The following is an 18,305-nucleotide window of genomic DNA, read 5'->3' on the forward strand; positions in this document are numbered from 1 at the left end:
AAGACAAGATCGAGAAGGAGAAGACAAGCCCCCGACTGGGAGACATGTTTTCAGAAGACCCGTGCTTTCATCAGGCTGCTCGTTTCCCTGTTGCTGAGCCTTCTGTTAGAAACTGTTGTCCAAAACATACAAAGGACTCTTAAGCCTCAACAATAATGGAACAAACATACTGATTAAAATATGGGCAATGCCCTAAACCCGTGGTCGGCAAACTGCGGCTCGCGAGCCACATGTGGCTCTTTGGCCCCTTGAGTGTGGCTCTTCCACAAAACACCATGGCCTGGGCGAGTCTATTTTGAAGAAGTGGCGTTAGAAGAAGTTAAGTTTAAGAAATTTGGCTCTCAAAAGAAATTTCAATCGTTGTACTGTTGACATTTGGCTCTGTTGACTAATGAGTTTGCCGACCACTGCCTTAAACAGACACCGAACCAAAGAAGATATACAGATGGAAAATAACATAGGAAAAGTTGACCGCACTCCATGTGACCAGGGAAATGCAGATGAAAACAACGATGAGATACCATGGCACAGCTATTAGAATGGCTACAGTTCAGAACAGCCACAACATCAAATGCTGGTGAGGAAGCCGAGCAGCAGGAACACTTACTCACTGCTGGTGGGAATGCAACTTATACAGACACTTTGGGAGACAGTCGATGGTTTCTTACAAAACTAATCATACGTTTACCATCTGACCCAACAATCACATGCCTTGGTGTTTACCCGAAGGAGTCGAAAACTACGTCCATACGAAAACCTGCACATGGGTATTTATAGCAGAAGCAACCAACTGTTGTTCAGTAGGTGAATGGAATGTCTAGCTGATATTGAGTTATTAGCTTGAGCTTCATTTATTTTAGAAATATTGTCTCAGGGCTCAAAGGCTATTATTAATTTTACAGATAAGACTACATAGTCAATATGATTCTTCTTTATCACAACTGTGTTGAATATCTATCTCCTTAATAAAGGCAAATGTTTACAGATAATTATTTATCAGAGAGGCTATGGAGCTGTAGAAATTAAAGCCAAAATGTTAAGAATTACTCATACACTACCAGTCATCCAAAATTAACGATAAAGCATATTTAAACAAGGGATGATAAAAACATAATTCAATTGAACAATATTGGCAAAATTTCTAATTTAAAGCAATGGCATCAAAAGTCATTTTGCCTCTTAACAATGTAAGTATCAAAACAACTATAAGTGGCTCTTCCACTTATATTATGGAAAATAGTGTGGAGTTAAAAAAACACACACCCCAAAACTAAAAATAGAACTACCATATGATCCAGCAACCCCTCCTCTGAGTGTAAACTCAAAGGAAATTAAATCAGCACCTGGAAGAGATATCTGCATTCCTATGTTTACTGCAGCATTATTCACAATAACCAATATATGTAAACAAACTTAGGTGTCTGTCAACACATTAATGGACAGAGAAATTGTGGTACATACGTACAATGGAATATTATTCAGCCTTAAAAAAGGAGATCCTGCCATTTGCAACAAAATGGATGAACACGGAGGACATTCTACTAAGTGAAGTAAGCCAGACACAGAGAGAAAAATACTGAACGAACTCAGTTATATATGGAATCTAAAAAAGTCAAATACATAGAAGCAGAGAGTAGAATGGTGGTTACCAGGGGCTGGGGGATGAGAGAAACGGAGACGTTGCAGTAACATAGGATAAGCCAGTCTAAAGGTCTGCTGTACGGCCTGGTGACTATTGTTCATACTGAACACTGGACAATTGCTAAGAGAGTACATTTCAGGTGCTCTCAGCACACACACAAACACATGATAACTATTTGAAGAGAAGATATGTTAATTAGCTTGACTATATTAATCATTTCACTATATATATCAAATCATCGTTATATTCCCTAAAATATACAATTCTTATTACAAAATAAAACTTAAGCCCAGCTGGCGTGGCTCAGTGGTTGAGCATCGATCTATGAACCAGGAGGTCAGGGTTCGATTCCTGGTCAGGGCACATGTTTGGGTGGTGGGCTCGATCCCCAGTGTGGGGCGTGCAGGAGGCAGCCGATCCATGATTCTCTCTCATCATTGATGCTTCTATCTCTCTTTCCCTCTCCCTTCCCCTCTTTGAAACCAATAAAAAATATATTTAAAAAAAAGAAATACAATTAAAATCACAGAGCATAAATGGACTTACTAAATCTAAGTTTCTCTTTTTGAAGAAAGAGTAGTTTGTGACTAAACTTGGGATAATGTATTGACTTTGATCATGATCAGTGCCAATTAGTGGCAAATAACTGATTTTAGCTGAGAAAGCATTTTCAAAGGCTCTCCTATAGGAAACTCCCCGGGGGGACTGGACAGTGGGTTGACTTGAATAACACAGAGGCTCTGCCGCTGCGGAGTTAGCTGTTGCCTCTAAAGCTGCCAACTCAGCTTTGCTCTGCGAGCAGAGAAGTTGCAAAGGTTAGCCCTCAGAGAGAAAATTAAATCACCATGTCTTAGGAGAAAAGCAAACATCAACATCAGTAGGAACCGTGAGCAAGAAACCAAATAAGTTATTCATGAAGGAATCTTCTCCTTCAGCGGGAGCCTCTCAAAGCCTCCCCCTCGGAAGCAGGCTGCCCGTGGATCTGTAAACAAGGCAGGAGGAGGAGTCCCCGCTCTGGGACTGATGCTTCGCGGAGCCACACCGAACTGCTTGCATTCTGCTCTCAACCGCCTCTACGCAAAACAGTTCATTTTATACTAACCCGTATTGTATTTACTTCTATTTTTAAATCCTCTAGACACATATGACCACCATGCCTGAAAGAACAGAACACTAATGGAAATAAAACATGTAAAAAAGTGTAGAGAAAACAGAACTATTCATTTGGATGAGGCTGGCCTGCAGATGATGAGAGAGGGCAAAGAGCCCAGATACAATAAATACACGAACGAACATGCAGGAGGACTCTGTCCCGCTGCTGAGTTTAGTACGCGAGCCCAGCAGCTTTGGGCCAGAGCCCTGATAAGGTGCCCTCGGAGGAAAGTGGACCCTTGAGAGGCACCAGGAAACCCTGCTCAGCTGCACGTCCGTCTGACGACACTGATTGTCACATTTTATTACTTCCTTTCCAGGTCCTTCCCTTTTACTCGCACACACCCCCTCACACACATTGCCACAGGACTATAAACATTCGCAACGCTTTAGATTTGCAAATTAACAACATGAATTTGGAGGTGGGGGAGGTGGGAGGGGGGGACAGCATGTGGGGGCGGCAGTGAAATGCCCCCCGGCCAGTTATGCCACAGAAGAAGGAAGAGTTCAGTCTTACAGACGCGGCTGTGCCTTACCTGGTTGTGTAGTTCACTGACCACCGGGCCCCTAGTTCTGCCTCGGAAGCACTACAGATGCTGAGCGCTGCAGGCTTTGACCTTACACATTTCCCCAGAAGAAACTCCACAGTAACCTTTCACTTCAATAAAACGCTGTGCTCATTCTTCCCCTTGTACTCAACACACAGCAATCTAATACACCTCATCATGTGGCCCGTTACCATGGTAGCAATGAATCCAGCTGCTGAAATACAAAAGACTGACAAAAAAGTTGCTTTTCTCCCCTCCACCCACCCTGACAAAGTCAGATTTTTTTGTGTCTGGATGACAAGTTGAATTTGAATATATTTTTGTTGCTGACTCAACTTTGTGAGCAAGAAAAAAAGAAGAAAAAGGAAGAACAGAGGTATAAGCATAGAAGGTGTCCAAAGCATTGCGACCAACTAATGAAATAACCGCATGCAGTTTTGAGTTGCCTCTAATCCCTTGGAATACTGATGATTATCTACTGCTCCCGTTAACCAAACATGTTTAAAGGCCAGTTACCAACTCAACAGGAAATACAGCAATATCTCACAGCTCCTTTAAAAATCTAAAAACATGTTAAATGACTCAGTAAACACAGATGCCGAAAACACTAGGTTAGTGTATGAAGGGCTAGTCTCAGAGGGCTTTTCTAGGGCAAACTGCTAATCACAGCTCAGAGGTGGGAGGTAAAAAGTTCCATTCTTTTTTCCACCAACACCCTGTGTGTGTAACCGTTATTTAAACAGATTCGGTTTCAGTACTATTTAACGTGACCACAGTTTTGGATTTGTGGTGATACAAACTCCTAGAATCCACCAAACTCTGTTTGGGCTTTTACATGAAGAGTGGGAGGTCTTGGAGTGGGGACACTGTCGACTCTGAACAATCCTGGGACCCTCTCCCCCAAACCAACAGCTGCATAATCAAGCTTTAAGGACCCCCCCACCCACTTTAAGGAAGGCTGAGAGGGTCCTGGTGCCTGGGGCACAGGGAAGGGCACAGCGGCTGTTTCTCGGCGGATAAAGCAGGGGCCGAGTGGGCTGCCCCTCTCGTGGAGGGAGCCTCCGTGGTGCGCGCAGCATTCTCTGCTGGGCTGAGCTCAGGGGGAATCTGCACGGGCTCTTCCTTCGTGCTCTGCTACAAAGGGAGGCGGAGGAGAGGAGCTCCTCAGAGGGGCGGTGGTGGAGTCGCACAGACGTGCGTTTGAAACCAGACTCTCGCCCGTACCAGTTCTGTGGTCTTGGGTGGATTAGTCAATGTCTCTAAACCTTAGTTGCTCTTCTGTAAAGTCCCCACTTTAAAGAGTTATGAAAAGGATGAAATGAGAAAGCCAGCAAGAACTGAGCTTTAAACACACCAAGTGCTCAACAAATGATGGCTAGCGTTCTTTAGTGAAAATGTTCATGAGCTCTGTGGAAGAGGGACGATGAGAACGCCCACTGACACTTGACCTTCCCTCGCTGATCCAACTGTCACTCCCAACCAGATACACGCCATCAATCTCACCCTTCACAATGTGAGTTTGGACAGTGACACCATATGAATATAATGATCATTTCAGACAAATAGCGAGGCTTGCTTGCTCTCCCCTACAAACCATCTAGGACAGTGGTCGGCAAACCGCGGCTCGTGAGCCACATGCGGCTCTTTGGCCCCTTGAGTGTGGCTCTTCCACAAAATACCACGGCCTGGGCGAGTCTATTTTGAAGAAGTGGCGTTCGAAGAAGTTTAAGTTTAAAAAATTTGGCTCTCAAAAGAAATTTCAATCGTTGTACTGTTGATATTTGGCTCTGTTGACTAATGAGTTTGCCGACCACTGATCTAGGAGGTTCTGACTGGTCAAAAGGTTGCACATATTCCCAGTGCTAAATGAATTATGGGAAGCGTGTTAAACTTGAAAGTTGATTTAAAGAAGATTTTAAACATAAGAGAAAAATACACTCAGTAAAAGAGCTCATTTTGATATTTATGTTGTATTCTCAAGGAACAGTCTTTTTTCCCAATTAAAATGGGGTATAAGGAATTTTCATCATAAGAAGCTTCAGAATAAAAGCAATGCACCCAGGCTGCCTTATTTAACAATTTACTGATGTCGGGTCACCAGGAGCCTTTAAAAGGTCCCCTTGATCTGTAACAAGGGCTGTAAACTGCTCACCAATACAGACCTCTCTCCACAGTCATCTAACTCAGGAAATTACCTGACACCAAAGCCAACTGCATAGACACATTAGCATTAAGATCTCTTTGAAGACTTACATGCAAAGAGGCAGCCAGGGGTTTAAAAACAAAGCAAAGCAAAACAAAAACGTGGCAGAGAAAAATCTTCATCATGGGAAGTTGCCAGAAAGAATACAATGAATGCTGCACGTTGCAAGGTTTCTCTATCATTCAAAAAAAAAAAAAATCCCTTCAACAAATCAGTAGAGATTATTAAAACAGTGTTGTGACTCCTGACGGCACAGCCCTGTGAAGGTGTGAGGAAGGCAGAACAGCCAAAAGGCAGGAAGCATGGGCCTAGACAATCCAGCCCTAGTCCTCCGCAGAGCAGCCGATGAGGGAAAGACTCGTAGAACCACAATTTGAATAATTCATAACTGTTCTCAGGTGTGGCTGGCTGAATAGAGACTCTCCCTGTTTGCTCTCATTTCTTTACCTTGAGCCATTTTTTCTCCTATAGATTGGTCATGTACCTAGTTGTTCTTCATTTTGTAAATTTGAGTCTACCATTTATCTAGTGAATGTAGCCGGCTACTGGAGCATTTCACACGGTCAGCAAACATCCTGTGTCAGGTGGTAAAGCGACTGGTTTGAATTCTCCTGAGCATTAGCGCATATGATGTCAGTATATTTGGTTTCACCAAGTTTTCAATCCTCTTTTGCAAATGTTAGGATTAACGTCTCGCTCAGGGTGAACGAACTTTGTGATCTGTGCTGGTCTGCCCCACTTAATTTCCTAGGAAGAATCCAATCACCTGGGGAGAAACAGTCTGGGCCACAGAAAGCTTCAGAACGACCAGGAAGTGGACTTGCCAAGCCCGGGGCCCGCAGAGAGGGGAGGGTGCGTGGAGGTTATTTGCTTCACTGCTCTCTCTTCAGGCACAGGGCACCTCATTTCCCACAAACTCAAGGTCACAGAATGGGCTCTGAGGTCACAAGCTTGAATTAAGAGGCCTGGCTACAAAAAACCCTTGGCTGCTAATGCCAATAAAATGAAAACAAGGCAAAACAATTTGAACCTCTGTAAATGCAATTTTTTTTTTGGGGGGGTCACATTTAATAAATATTTTTTATGATACCACAAGTGTTTTATTTTTCGGGGGGGGGCGGTGGCAAAAAAGAAAACTTGTTAATAGCAACAATGACAAAAAGAGATTCTAATCTAAACAATTTTTGCAAGCACATAGCTTCTTGGGCCACTTTGAACAGCTGACCGAAAAAATATTAATCGGATTAGTATCTGCTCTATTTCATGAAAATTTCTTATGAAAGAACAAGGCTGTTGCAAGCTATCTCGATTTATATAACTCAATATCAAGATATTCTATTCTACCCTTAAGATGGTTTCGAAACATACATCGCTCTTTTGAATTGTATTAAGGGTGCTGTAAATAATAGGGGTTCTTTGTGATTTCCTGCTGTTGACACATCACATAAAATATATTTTTTAAAAGCACTGTGAAATTGATGGCTACATATCCTACAGATAACTTACTGTGGAACCTTGAGTCATTTTATCCTACCCACCTATGGAAATTTATTCCCAAATGTAAAGATTTATGAAATAACATTGAAGCACACATGATTCCACCCTTTGATAACCAAGATCTACATTTTGATGTATTTCTTTAACTTATGTATTAAAACACTGGATCATTTTGAATATTGCTTTTTTTTTTGTTTAATGAATGACATGTAAAATAAACACCGTATGGTATTATCTATTCTTTCAAAATATTTTAAAATATTTGCATAAAATTCTATTTGGATTCACCAGAATATATTTAGCCATCCTTATTGTTAAGTATATATTTAGCTCTTTCCAGGTTTCTTCTTTTTATAAGCCATGCGCCTTTATATGTAAATTTTTGGTCATAATTTAGACAATTTCTTTTGAATAGATTCCTGTGGGGGTGAGGGCTATTGAGTTTAAGTTAGCAAGTCTAAGCACAGGATTTTAGAATTGGCAGGATGCATACCTATAACTTCGTATAATACTTCACTTATTGATGAGGAAACTGAGACTCACTGAGGTGAAATAACTGGCAGGAAGTCCTGCCATGAATTCTGCCAGGGCCAGGGCAGGACCTGGAGGCCTGGATCAGCTCCCTTAGCTTTGGTAACGTCACCACGCTGACTCTCAATGGCGGTTCATCTCGGAGGTGCTCCCTCCCTGACCCAGTTGGTACCATCTGGGAAACTCTACAATGTGCCCTGGAGTCCACGGCAGGGATGGGAGTTCCTTGGAGGTGGGTGACACTGGCTTTTCTGTCAGGGACAAGCCACATGGCGGTATCTCTACAGCCACCTTCCGCGGGCAGCAAAAGCGAGTGGATACTGCAAAGAAGCAAACACACTCCCAGGCCAGAATTTGTCCTGAGGAGGACAAAATGCAAACAGATTCCAAGAGAGTTGGGAGGTCAGGATGCTCATAACGTTAGTGAGCTCCAATTGATACACAATTAGGAAGAGCTCAGAAGGCTCTGCATTCTTTGATGGCCTTGTATTCTGCCAAGAGGGTCTATGTGTTGAGTGGCAGACTCTAGGTAACTCACAAGGGGCGGGGAAGAAGTGGTGTCTGCTCTTCCTCTGGGACAAGCCCAACCCAGGAAACCAGGTGTGACTGCAGAGCCAGGATGATGCCTCCATTTGAGTACATCTATTCTTTTTTAGCACGAGGGGAAGGGGAAGGACATGTCTGAAAATCAAGTCTACCTGTGAAGCCAAGGGAACAAGGAGACTCCTGAGACGTTGCTCTGGAGAGAATTCGTTTTCTTAGTCTGAAGACACAGTACTCAGAGATCCTTGTGTGTATGTGTTGTCTCTTGCATGTAGCTCATTCATGTGGCTCATTCTAAAATGAGATGACTTGTTCTAATTCAGCATGTTTTAATTAAGTGCCTTCTAAAAGCACATACAGTATAAAATGTTGTCAAAAAATAGAAATGCCCTTCAACCTGGAAGGGGAGATAAGATGTGGATAAAGAAAGTATAGCTGTAGATATAATAAATGAGAAAAATATAATTAACTGACTTGACAGTAGATAATTTAATTAGTGTTGTTTAGCCAGAATATTGCGGGGCGGGGAGGGGAGGGCAGTACCCATTTAGGGTGGCCTAAGCTCGGAAAGCTTTTGCTGTTGGGATGTTAGATATAGTTTCCCAGATTCTTTAACTTCGTGCTTACAGACTTGGAATATGTGAGCACGGCAAACATTCTGGAGGTCTATGGAGGGATGCGTATGTACCCCAAGAGCATAGACAGTGATGCAGATCAGATGCAGGTGTGACAGAAGCTGGGCTTCTCCCTTCCATTCTAACCTCCCCCTGGGAAAGGACACGTGGTTAAGTCATCAGTGACAAGGTGAGGGGAGAGGGCGGACGTAACTGCCTATGAAATAAAATGTGCATGTAGATTACAGGGAATGGCATGGAGAGGCCAGAAAGCAGATGCAATGCCGTGCACCCTGCAGGCCCTCTGTGGAAGTTAATTATTCATGACAATTATGATAAAAATAAAGCCTATTAGAAAATGAGGCAACAATACGATTAAGGTAGGACCGTAGGAGAACAAATTATTATGGGAGAACACAGAGTAAGGGATAGTTGGAAAAGATGTAAGGTGAATTAGGGGGAAAGGTAAAGAGAGAAGCATATGTAGGGTTGGAATGAATGGAAAAGGTTCATGTGGTAAACACCCTTTATGCACATTGACTCATAATGAAGACCCTGGGCACTCTGGACCCTCCTGGCAAATGCTCCATTGGCAGGGACCATTCATCTGCACTTCGGAGGTAGGTGCCCATTTATGATACTGAGGAGCTCACTGGAGCCAAACCTGGGAGGTATGACCCGAGCTCCACGCCTCACACTGGCCATTCTCCGTCAGGCCATTGCGTTCCGTTCACAGCCTCCCGGGGACATGTGACATGGAGGAGCCACACCCCTCGGTGAAGGACACCCCGGAAGGGCAGTGACAGAAGCCTGAGCGGAGGCACGGAAGCTGTGGAAAGAGCAGCTGCACATAAACAACGTGAGCAGGTGCTCCCTTCCCACTGACGGCCCCGCAGTGGGCTCCCGCCAGGTGGCACATCAGGAAGGCCCTCCGGATGTGATATCCTAATCATGACCTATAAGTAACGTGAGGCAGGAAGGCCTGGCATTCTGTGGTTCATCAGAGATCAGAAGTGTTTTTGGAGGACACTTTACATCCCATTCCATTTACAGCCTCCCAGTGACGTGAGAAATGGAGAAACGTCGTGTTTCTAGGCACCTCTACACATACACTGAGCAGAAACCCTGAACACACCCTAACCCCAACCCTGACCCCAGCCCAAATGGGGGAAGCCATTTGAGAGCACGAGTCCTAACAGCTTCTTTGTTCTGTATTCTGTGAAAATCATGTCAAAGATGTTAAGGTCCATTCCCGCTGCTTCTCTCGTCCTTCTGTATATAGTCTTATAAGACTATAGGGAAGGACATTGTTTTTGTGATTTAATGAGCTACTTCTGAGAAAGCTAGTGTTTCACCAGCTCATTAGAAACGTCTGGGACGGCTAGGGCAGAATTAAGGCTTGGGTCACCCAGCTGAAACTAATGTCAATGTTTCAGTTATTCATTGATGTTCTTCAGACTCTCAGACACACCTCTACTGGTTACTAGGCAACCACAGCTTATTGAAGTTAGTATACAGTAAGCATCAACTTTATGTGTGAGTATGAAAGGGCTCTGAACCTTTTAGTGAGAAGGCAATCATGAGCTGAACTAGACTATTACCTTTGTTGTTAGGTAAGACAAAATACGAGGGCCTTGAACATCTTTCAGAAAGTGGATTAATAATGTTTTACTGAAAAGGCTTTGTGCTTACAGGTGACAACTACCCACAACAGCCTCACACTGGACCGTGTAGAAAATGTCAGCCATTTTTATCCAGTGGAGGAATTCCCGTTAAGAACGGAGTTATGCCAGAGATTGACAAGCCCTGCTTCTGAGGCCCCTCCACTCCTCGTGTGGTAGAAGGGAGAATCCCAGAGAGAAGGAGGAGGTTTTCAGATCAGGGTCATTTCACCACTGTGTTTACCGTCTGCACGTGTTTCCTGCCAGAGGAGAGCTCCAGGTTCAGTGGAGAGGTGCCCGGGACTCAGGTGGTGGCAGGCCTAGTCTTTCTCAGGGTGGAGCCCACATGGAGGCGGCATGTGAGCTGAGGGCTGAGTCTGTGGCGGGACACACCGTAACAGGGTCTACCCCAGGCGCCCTCAAACTACGGCCCGCGGGCCACATGCGGGTGTTTTTGCCGTTTTGTTTTTTTACTTCAAAATAAGGTATGTGCAGTGTGCATAGGAATTTGTTCATAGTTTTTTTTAAACTATAGTCCGGCCCTCCAATGGTCTGAGGGACAGTGAACTGGCCCCCTGTTTAAAAAGTCTGAGGACCCCTGGGACTCTGTTGAACTGGCCATGAGAGAGTCATTTGCTGTGGCTGAACGGGAAGAATGGAAGAATGCAGCCGTATCTGGAATGCAGCAAGGCTCTTTTCTCTCCAAATGTGTCTTTTTAGATGCTACTACCCTGGGAAGAAATTCAACTTCAGAAGGGAAAGCATGTGATCCTGGAGTTTATATTTATTAGGAAAGCATGGTATAGTATAAAGACCTGTTCTGAGAAAAAGACAGCCACCTTACTTACCTATGCAACTAGAATTGATATTAAAAAATACATGTATTTGTCTGAGTCTGCAAGCATATTATAAACAAACATAATCATGGTAAACTTCCTAGCCCACTGTTACAGAATTGTTAGGAATTCACAGAATAGAGAGGTACATTATTCCTCTGCTTTGATGATTTGAAACCATCAGATTCAAAGTTCAAGATTTTGCTAAAATGAATTATACAGATTCAAAAGTCTGATTTTAAAAGTTACAAGATCAATTGATGGTTAAAATATAAGCTAAAACAAATGGTCACTCACATGAACAGACCAATATTAAAGCACATTATTATTAATTTTTGTAAACTTACCATAATCCTTAGTTTTTGTTAGGAAAACAACACCGTTTTAAAAATTATACTCACATAAAAAGAAATAGCATTATGCAAACTTTTCTGAGGAAATAAAGGGCCAATTGACCAACAAAGACAACTTAACAAGGCAGGGACAGAACGAGGAATGCCAATGGAATTCTTATTTTTTTCCAAGATACTGTACAGCACTCAAAGACAGACACAGCAGTATACATATGCTCATACTGTAAAAAATTCTTTTCCGCCCTAGCTGGTTTGGCTCCTGCAGACTGAAGGGTCCCGGGTTTGATTCCAATCGAGGGCACATGCCCAGGTTGGGGGCCCCAGTGTGGGGCATGCAGGAGGCAGCGCTTCAATGATTCTCTCTCATCATTGATGTTTCTATCTCTCTCTCCCTCTCCCTTTCTCTCTGAAATCAATAAAAATATATTAAAAATTTTAAAGAATTATTTTCCACTTCTGTATTTTCAACACGTTATCCATATTAATAGTAGTAGACCCAAGACATTGCTCTGTATCTTGCTGTTTTACTGTATCAGGTATTTATGGAATATACATGTTTAAAAGAAGTGGATATGTTATAATCACTTCAGATGCCATTTTTAGCACCACATTATGCTTGTCACTGCCTGGATTATTGTGGTATTTCCATTAAAGGGCAATCTGGGTTTTCACACAATTAAATATTCACAGCCATGCACACAAGAGAGTAAGCAGGATGCGGGCCAGGGGGACGTTTCTGGTTTGTTCAGCAGTATGTCTAGCACCTGGCAAAGCTCCTGATAGTCACCTAATAAGTATTCTCAATAAGTATTTGATGAATAACAAATCTACTCCTACAGATTATAAATAAGAACCAAAATCAATCTTATTTCCGCAGTCTCTTCTCCTTAGACTCAAACTTCTCTTGGGGGAAAATAAGATCAAGAACCTAGGAACACTGGCTTGTCTGCTGTTTGGTGGAGGGCAGCTAGGTGGTAGGAGATTCAGATGGGTCTTGGTTGTGGCTTTGTTGCTGATTGTTGGGATGGTACATAACATCTCTGGGCCTCATCTTCCTCAAATGTAAAATTAGGGGGTTGCTAAGGTCTGAATGTTTGTGTCCCCCTCAAATTCACATGTTGAAATCTTAGTGCCCCACGTGGTAGCATTAGGAGGTGAAGCTTGTGGGAGCTTGTGGAGAGCGGCTAACAGCGTTTGGACAGGTTCAAGCCTCGGACTAATGAGAGGGCACCATCCTCTCGTGGCAAAGCCACGTGCAAGCCCCAGCACAATTATAGCCAAAGGCTATCATTGTAAGCTTGACCTTATGGTCCAAACCTGTGGTCCCACGTGGCTAAGTGATATGGGCTGCGGGAGGTGCAGCAAGAAAACAAAGCTTGATCAGGTGCATGTAATAGAGTAGATTCGAAACCCAAGAGAACGTTGTAAACATCTTGACCATGCCCTTACTTTGCCTCGTGGAATCTGGCTATAAAATAAAGACTTGGCTTGCATAAGGTAGCTTTCATAAGCTACCCAGTCTCTCATATTTTGTTACAGCAGCCAGAATGGACTAAGACAATGGTCAGCAAACTCATTAGTCAACGGAGTCAAATATCAACAGTACAACGATTGAAATTTCTTTTGAGAGCCAAATTTTTTAAACTTAAACTTCTTCTAATGCCACTTCTTCAAAATAGACTCGCCCAGGCCATGGTATTTTGTGGAAGAGCCACACTCAAGGGGCCAAAGAGCCGCATGTGGCTCGCAAGCTGCAGTTTGCCGACTACTGGACTAAGACAAGGGTCTAGGATAGACTTTCGAAAAAATATCCCTTATGAAGTCTAAATTCCATAATTATAATCTGTGGCAAATTTAACTGGGGCATTACTTGGAATAATTATACTTTATTTATCCCAGGCTCCCTGGTGCCTATCCCAGAGCCAGTGAACCTAAGAGATGTGTAAAATATAATTAACAAATGAATGAATAATCATTACAGGTATAAATGTGTCCTAAGCATCATTAGAATTTTTCACCAAAGGAAGGAACCTTTCACTATGCATGCTGCTTCTTTCTTTTTATACAATTAAAATGAAGTCAGAAGATAGCTGTTTGGAAATTTTGAGTTTTATTCATATCAATTACTATTTTTATACATAGTATTTGAATAGTGTGATTTAAAAAATTAGAACACATTTACGCACTCTCTTAAGAAGTGCTAATAGTATCGCTATGTCATTTCATAAATATTCTTAAAGAGAAAAAAGGAAGAGAGACAGAATCCTTGCTTTAAAACTTCCTTCTCTAGTGGTGATTCTAGATAACATGCAGCCCTAAAGTCTATCAGTCCACAGTTTTGGACATCATCATTTCCAGGCATCTGCTCGCATCAATAAGTGAGGTTTGTGCATAAGTAGGTCTCAGCCACAAGATGCTACATCTCTGAAGCTCTCATAGCACAGGAATAGGGCTAATTTTAGCATCAACCTAAACATAAACTCATTTGCCAATGAGAAAAAGATCTGTAGACTTATAAATAGCTTACTCCTCAGGAAATATTTTAAATAGAAAGTTCTAGCATTATTATACAGGCATATTTGCATAGGAATAAATTATAGGATCTTTAGAGTGGCAGTTTGCTGCAGTGAAAAGATATGGCTTAACATTCTGGTTCTGCCACTTACCAGAAATATGACCTTGGCAAGTCACCTAAAATCGTGGGACCCTAGTTTTCTTATCCAAATAAGGGAGAAATAATAGGCAATTTTAGGGGTTATTATGAAAGTTAAATAAGAGAATGTCAGTTTGGAGCATCTCCTTTGGTGGCTGGGACAGAGCGGCACAGGTCCTCTCAGTATGGCCCCTGCCCCATAATGGACTCTCTTTTTGCTTGTAGTGGCCGCAGTGTTATCTTCACCAGAACCACGCAAGCATTATCTCCAAGTACGGCCCTCCCTACTTCATCCGACACCAAGGAGACTACTTTGAGCTTGGTACAGGCAATTCACAGATTAAACTTGTCCTGGATGAAAATTTCGTAGGGAGGACAGATGGATAACATGAGAACTTGCAACATGAGCCCATGAATGACTGAATGAGATGGCTTTTTCTTGCCGGGGAGCGGGGGGGGGGGGGGGGGGTCTGTCATCTACAGGAAGAGCTGATCTTCTAGAAATGACCCACAGGGTTATGTCACTCAGAGACAGCACTGATAACTGTTGACACAGGAAGGGTTTAGCAAGGACTTCATAATGACTAGGCTAGTGCAAGTCACCAAGGAGTGCATGTTGTTTGTGGGTGAGGGGGGTTTGGAGAGGGGTGAGGAAGCGAGGAGAGTCTAGGCAGAACCGACCTGGGAAAAAGTAAAGGCACCAAGAGCATGGCTTAGGGAAGGCAGATCATGCCTCTGTTAGCAAAGGTCAGCTGACGAGCAGAGAGGAAGGCAGCAGGACTCAAGAGGCCTGCTAAGCCTGTGTTATGACACGCTTAGGAACACAGGACATAGGCTTAGGAAATTAGGCCACAGGTGTAGAAACACAGGACACAGGTGTAGGAACATAGGCCACAGGTGTAGGAACATAGGCCACAGGTGTAGAAACACAGGACACAGGTGTAGGAACATAGGCCACAGGCATAGGAACATAGGACACAGGCACAGGGACATAGGACACAGGCGTAGGAACATAGGCCACAGGCACAGGAACATAGGACACAGGCACAGGGACATAGGACACAGGCGTAGGGACATAGGCCACAGGCACAGGAACATAGGACACAGGCGTAGGAACATAGGACACAGGTGTAGGGACATAGGCCACAGGCGTAGGGACATAGGCCACAGGCGTAGGGACATAGGCCACAGGCACAGGAACATAGGACACAGGCACAGGGACATAGGACACAGGCGTAGGAACATAGGCCACAGGCACAGGAACATAGGACACAGGCACAGGGACATAGGACACAGGCGTAGGAACATAGGCCACAGGCACAGGAACATAGGACACAGGCACAGGGACATAGGACACAGGCGTAGGGACATAGGCCACAGGCACAGGAACATAGGACACAGGCGTAGGAACATAGGACACAGGCGTAGGGACATAGGCCACAGGCGTAGGGACATAGGCCACAGGCGTAGGAACATAGGACACAGGCGTAGGGACATAGGCCACAGGCACAGGGACATAGGCCACAGGCGTAGGAACATAGGACACAGGCACAGGGACATAGGCCACAGGCGTAGGGACATAGGCCACAGGCGTAGGAACAGAGGACACAGGCACAGGAACATAGGACACAGGCGTAGGGACATAGGCCACAGGCGTAGGAACATAGGACACAGGCGTAGGGACATAGGACACAGGCACAGGGACATAGGCCACAGGCGTAGGAACATAGGACACAGGCACAGGAACATAGGCCACAGGCGTAGGAACATAGGACACAGGCACAGGGACATAGGACACAGGCATAGGGACATAGGCCACAGGCGTAGGGACATAGGCCACAGGCGTAGGAACATAGGACACAGGCGTAGGGACATAGGCCACAGGCGTAGGGACATAGGCCACAGGCGTAGGAACAGAGGACACAGGCACAGGAACATAGGACACAGGCGTAGGGACACAGGACACAGGCACAGGAACATAGGACACAGGCACAGGGACATAGGCCACAGGCGTAGGGACATAGGCCACAGGCGTAGGGACATAGGCCACAGGCACAGGGACATAGGCCACAGGCACAGGAACATAGGACACAGGCACAGGGACATAGGCCACAGGCACAGGGACATAGGCCACAGGCGTAGGGACATAGGCCACAGGCACAGGGACATAGGCCACAGGCACAGGAACATAGGACACAGGCGTAGGAACAGAGGACACAGGCACAGGAACAGAGGACACAGGCGTAGGGACATAGGACACAGGCACAGGGACATAGGCCACAGGCACAGGAACATAGGACACAGGCGTAGGAACAGAGGACACAGGCACAGGAACATAGGACACAGGCACAGGAACAGAGGACACAGGCACAGGAACATAGGACACAGGCACAGGGACATAGGCCACAGGCGTAGGGACATAGGCCACAGGCGTAGGGACATAGGCCACAGGCGTAGGGACATAGAACACAGGCACAGGGACATAGGACACGGGCGTAGGGACATAGGACACGGGCGTAGGGACATAGGCCACAGGCGTAGGGACATAGGCCACAGGCGTAGGGACATAGGACACGGGCGTAGGGACATAGGACACGGGCGTAGGGACATAGGACACAGGCACAGGAACATAGGCCACAGGCACAGGAACACAGGACACAGGCACAGGAACATAGGACACAGGCACAGGAACACAGGACACAGGCACAGGGACATAGGACACAGGCGTAGGGACATAGGACACAGGCGTAGGAACAGAGGACACAGGCGTAGGAACAGAGGACACAGGCACAGGGACATAGGACACAGGCACAGGGACATAGGACACAGGCACAGGAATATAGGACACAGGCACAGGAACATAGGACACAGGCGTAGGGACATAGGACACAGGCGTAGGGACATAGGACACAGGCGTAGGAACATAGGCCACAGGCGTAGGGACATAGGACACAGGCGTAGGGACATAGGACACAGGTGTAGGGACATAGGACACAGGCGTAGGAACATAGGAGACAGATTTTGCTCTGCAGCTGAGGGGGAGCCCGCACTGGCTGTGAAACAGAAGTGGGCGGTGGTCAATAGGTCATATTGGCCTGTTGGTCATATTTCCTGTGCTGTTTTCTGGATGTTATTTTCTAGTCTCACAACAGACTAGACATACCGTTCCAGGTGGTGAATGTGAGGTTCCGAGTTTAAGTAACTTGCTGCTCAAGATCACACATTCTTAAATTAAGCAAATGGCAAGAAAAGAGCAAGAGCATACTTAAAATATTAATTTCAGAGCAAACCATGAAAGAATGGAAATAATGAGGTCTGAATGTAAATGAGGAAACTGATTCAGGCAGCAGTGTTTTAAAAGGAAAAGAGAGGAGGAACACTGGAAAGAGGAGATTTGTGTTCAAAGCAAGGCCATTCGAGATTCTGGCAAGATCTGATACCGGTATATCCAGAAGGACCTACGCTTGTTAATAATAAACACGGTGGCCTCTGAGTGTGAAAGCTAGTTGTTGACTCTATGACACGGGAGATAGTTGAACATGGTAGTTAGTGCTCAGGCTCAGAAACCAGACTGGATTTCAGTGCTCACCCATCTTCCTTAAGCTTGGGCAGGTTATCTACCCGTCCGGGGCCCTATTTTACTCATCTTTAAAAAAGAAGACAATAACATTACCCATGTCGTGGGGTTGCTTAAGCATAAAGTGACATCTGTGTGTGTGGAGGAATTCAGTACCTTCAGCCAGTGTTGCTGTGTGCCTTTGTCCTGTTCACCAATCATGTATTTAGACATTCTCTACAGTGTGCCAAGCACTGGGCTGGTTTCCAGGGACATAAAGAGGGATAAGACATTATTTCTGCCTTTAAACACATTTGATTTCCCCCACATTATGCTATGCGACTCAGCAGAAGTACTACTGACTACATCTAGGTTAAAGCACTTTCCTGGACTGTTTGGGCACCAGGGATTTAAAATCTGTATTCATCATGTTGCTCATTTGTGTAATGAACATGTCCACTCCTCCAGTAGGGCATTTAGATCTGTTCAGCCTGAGTTATCTTTATGAAAGGTGCT

The 18,305-nt window shown here is 44.6% G+C and overlaps 2 protein-coding genes across 5 annotated transcripts in view; both read right to left on the reverse strand.

Moving 5' to 3' along the window:
* DTNA (dystrobrevin alpha) overlaps nt 1-18,305 on the reverse strand; it is a 220,514-nt gene that overhangs the window by 138,058 nt on the left and 64,151 nt on the right. The window lies entirely within an intron of this gene.
* LOC129150838 (uncharacterized) lies at nt 15,078-16,037 on the reverse strand. The gene has a single exon (XM_054723605.1). The coding sequence runs from the start codon at nt 16,035-16,037 to the stop codon at nt 15,078-15,080; it is 960 nt and encodes a 319-aa protein (XP_054579580.1).

The sequence above is a fragment of the Eptesicus fuscus genome, chromosome 12 (assembly GCF_027574615.1).
Source record: "Eptesicus fuscus isolate TK198812 chromosome 12, DD_ASM_mEF_20220401, whole genome shotgun sequence".
NCBI classification, from domain to species: Eukaryota; Metazoa; Chordata; class Mammalia; order Chiroptera; family Vespertilionidae; genus Eptesicus; species Eptesicus fuscus.

Excerpts from the sequence above, each read along its gene's own strand:
- LOC129150838 (XM_054723605.1), bottom strand. The coding sequence starts at position 16,037 with ATGCCTGTGTCCTATGTCCCTGTGCCTGTGTCCTATGTTCCTACGCCT.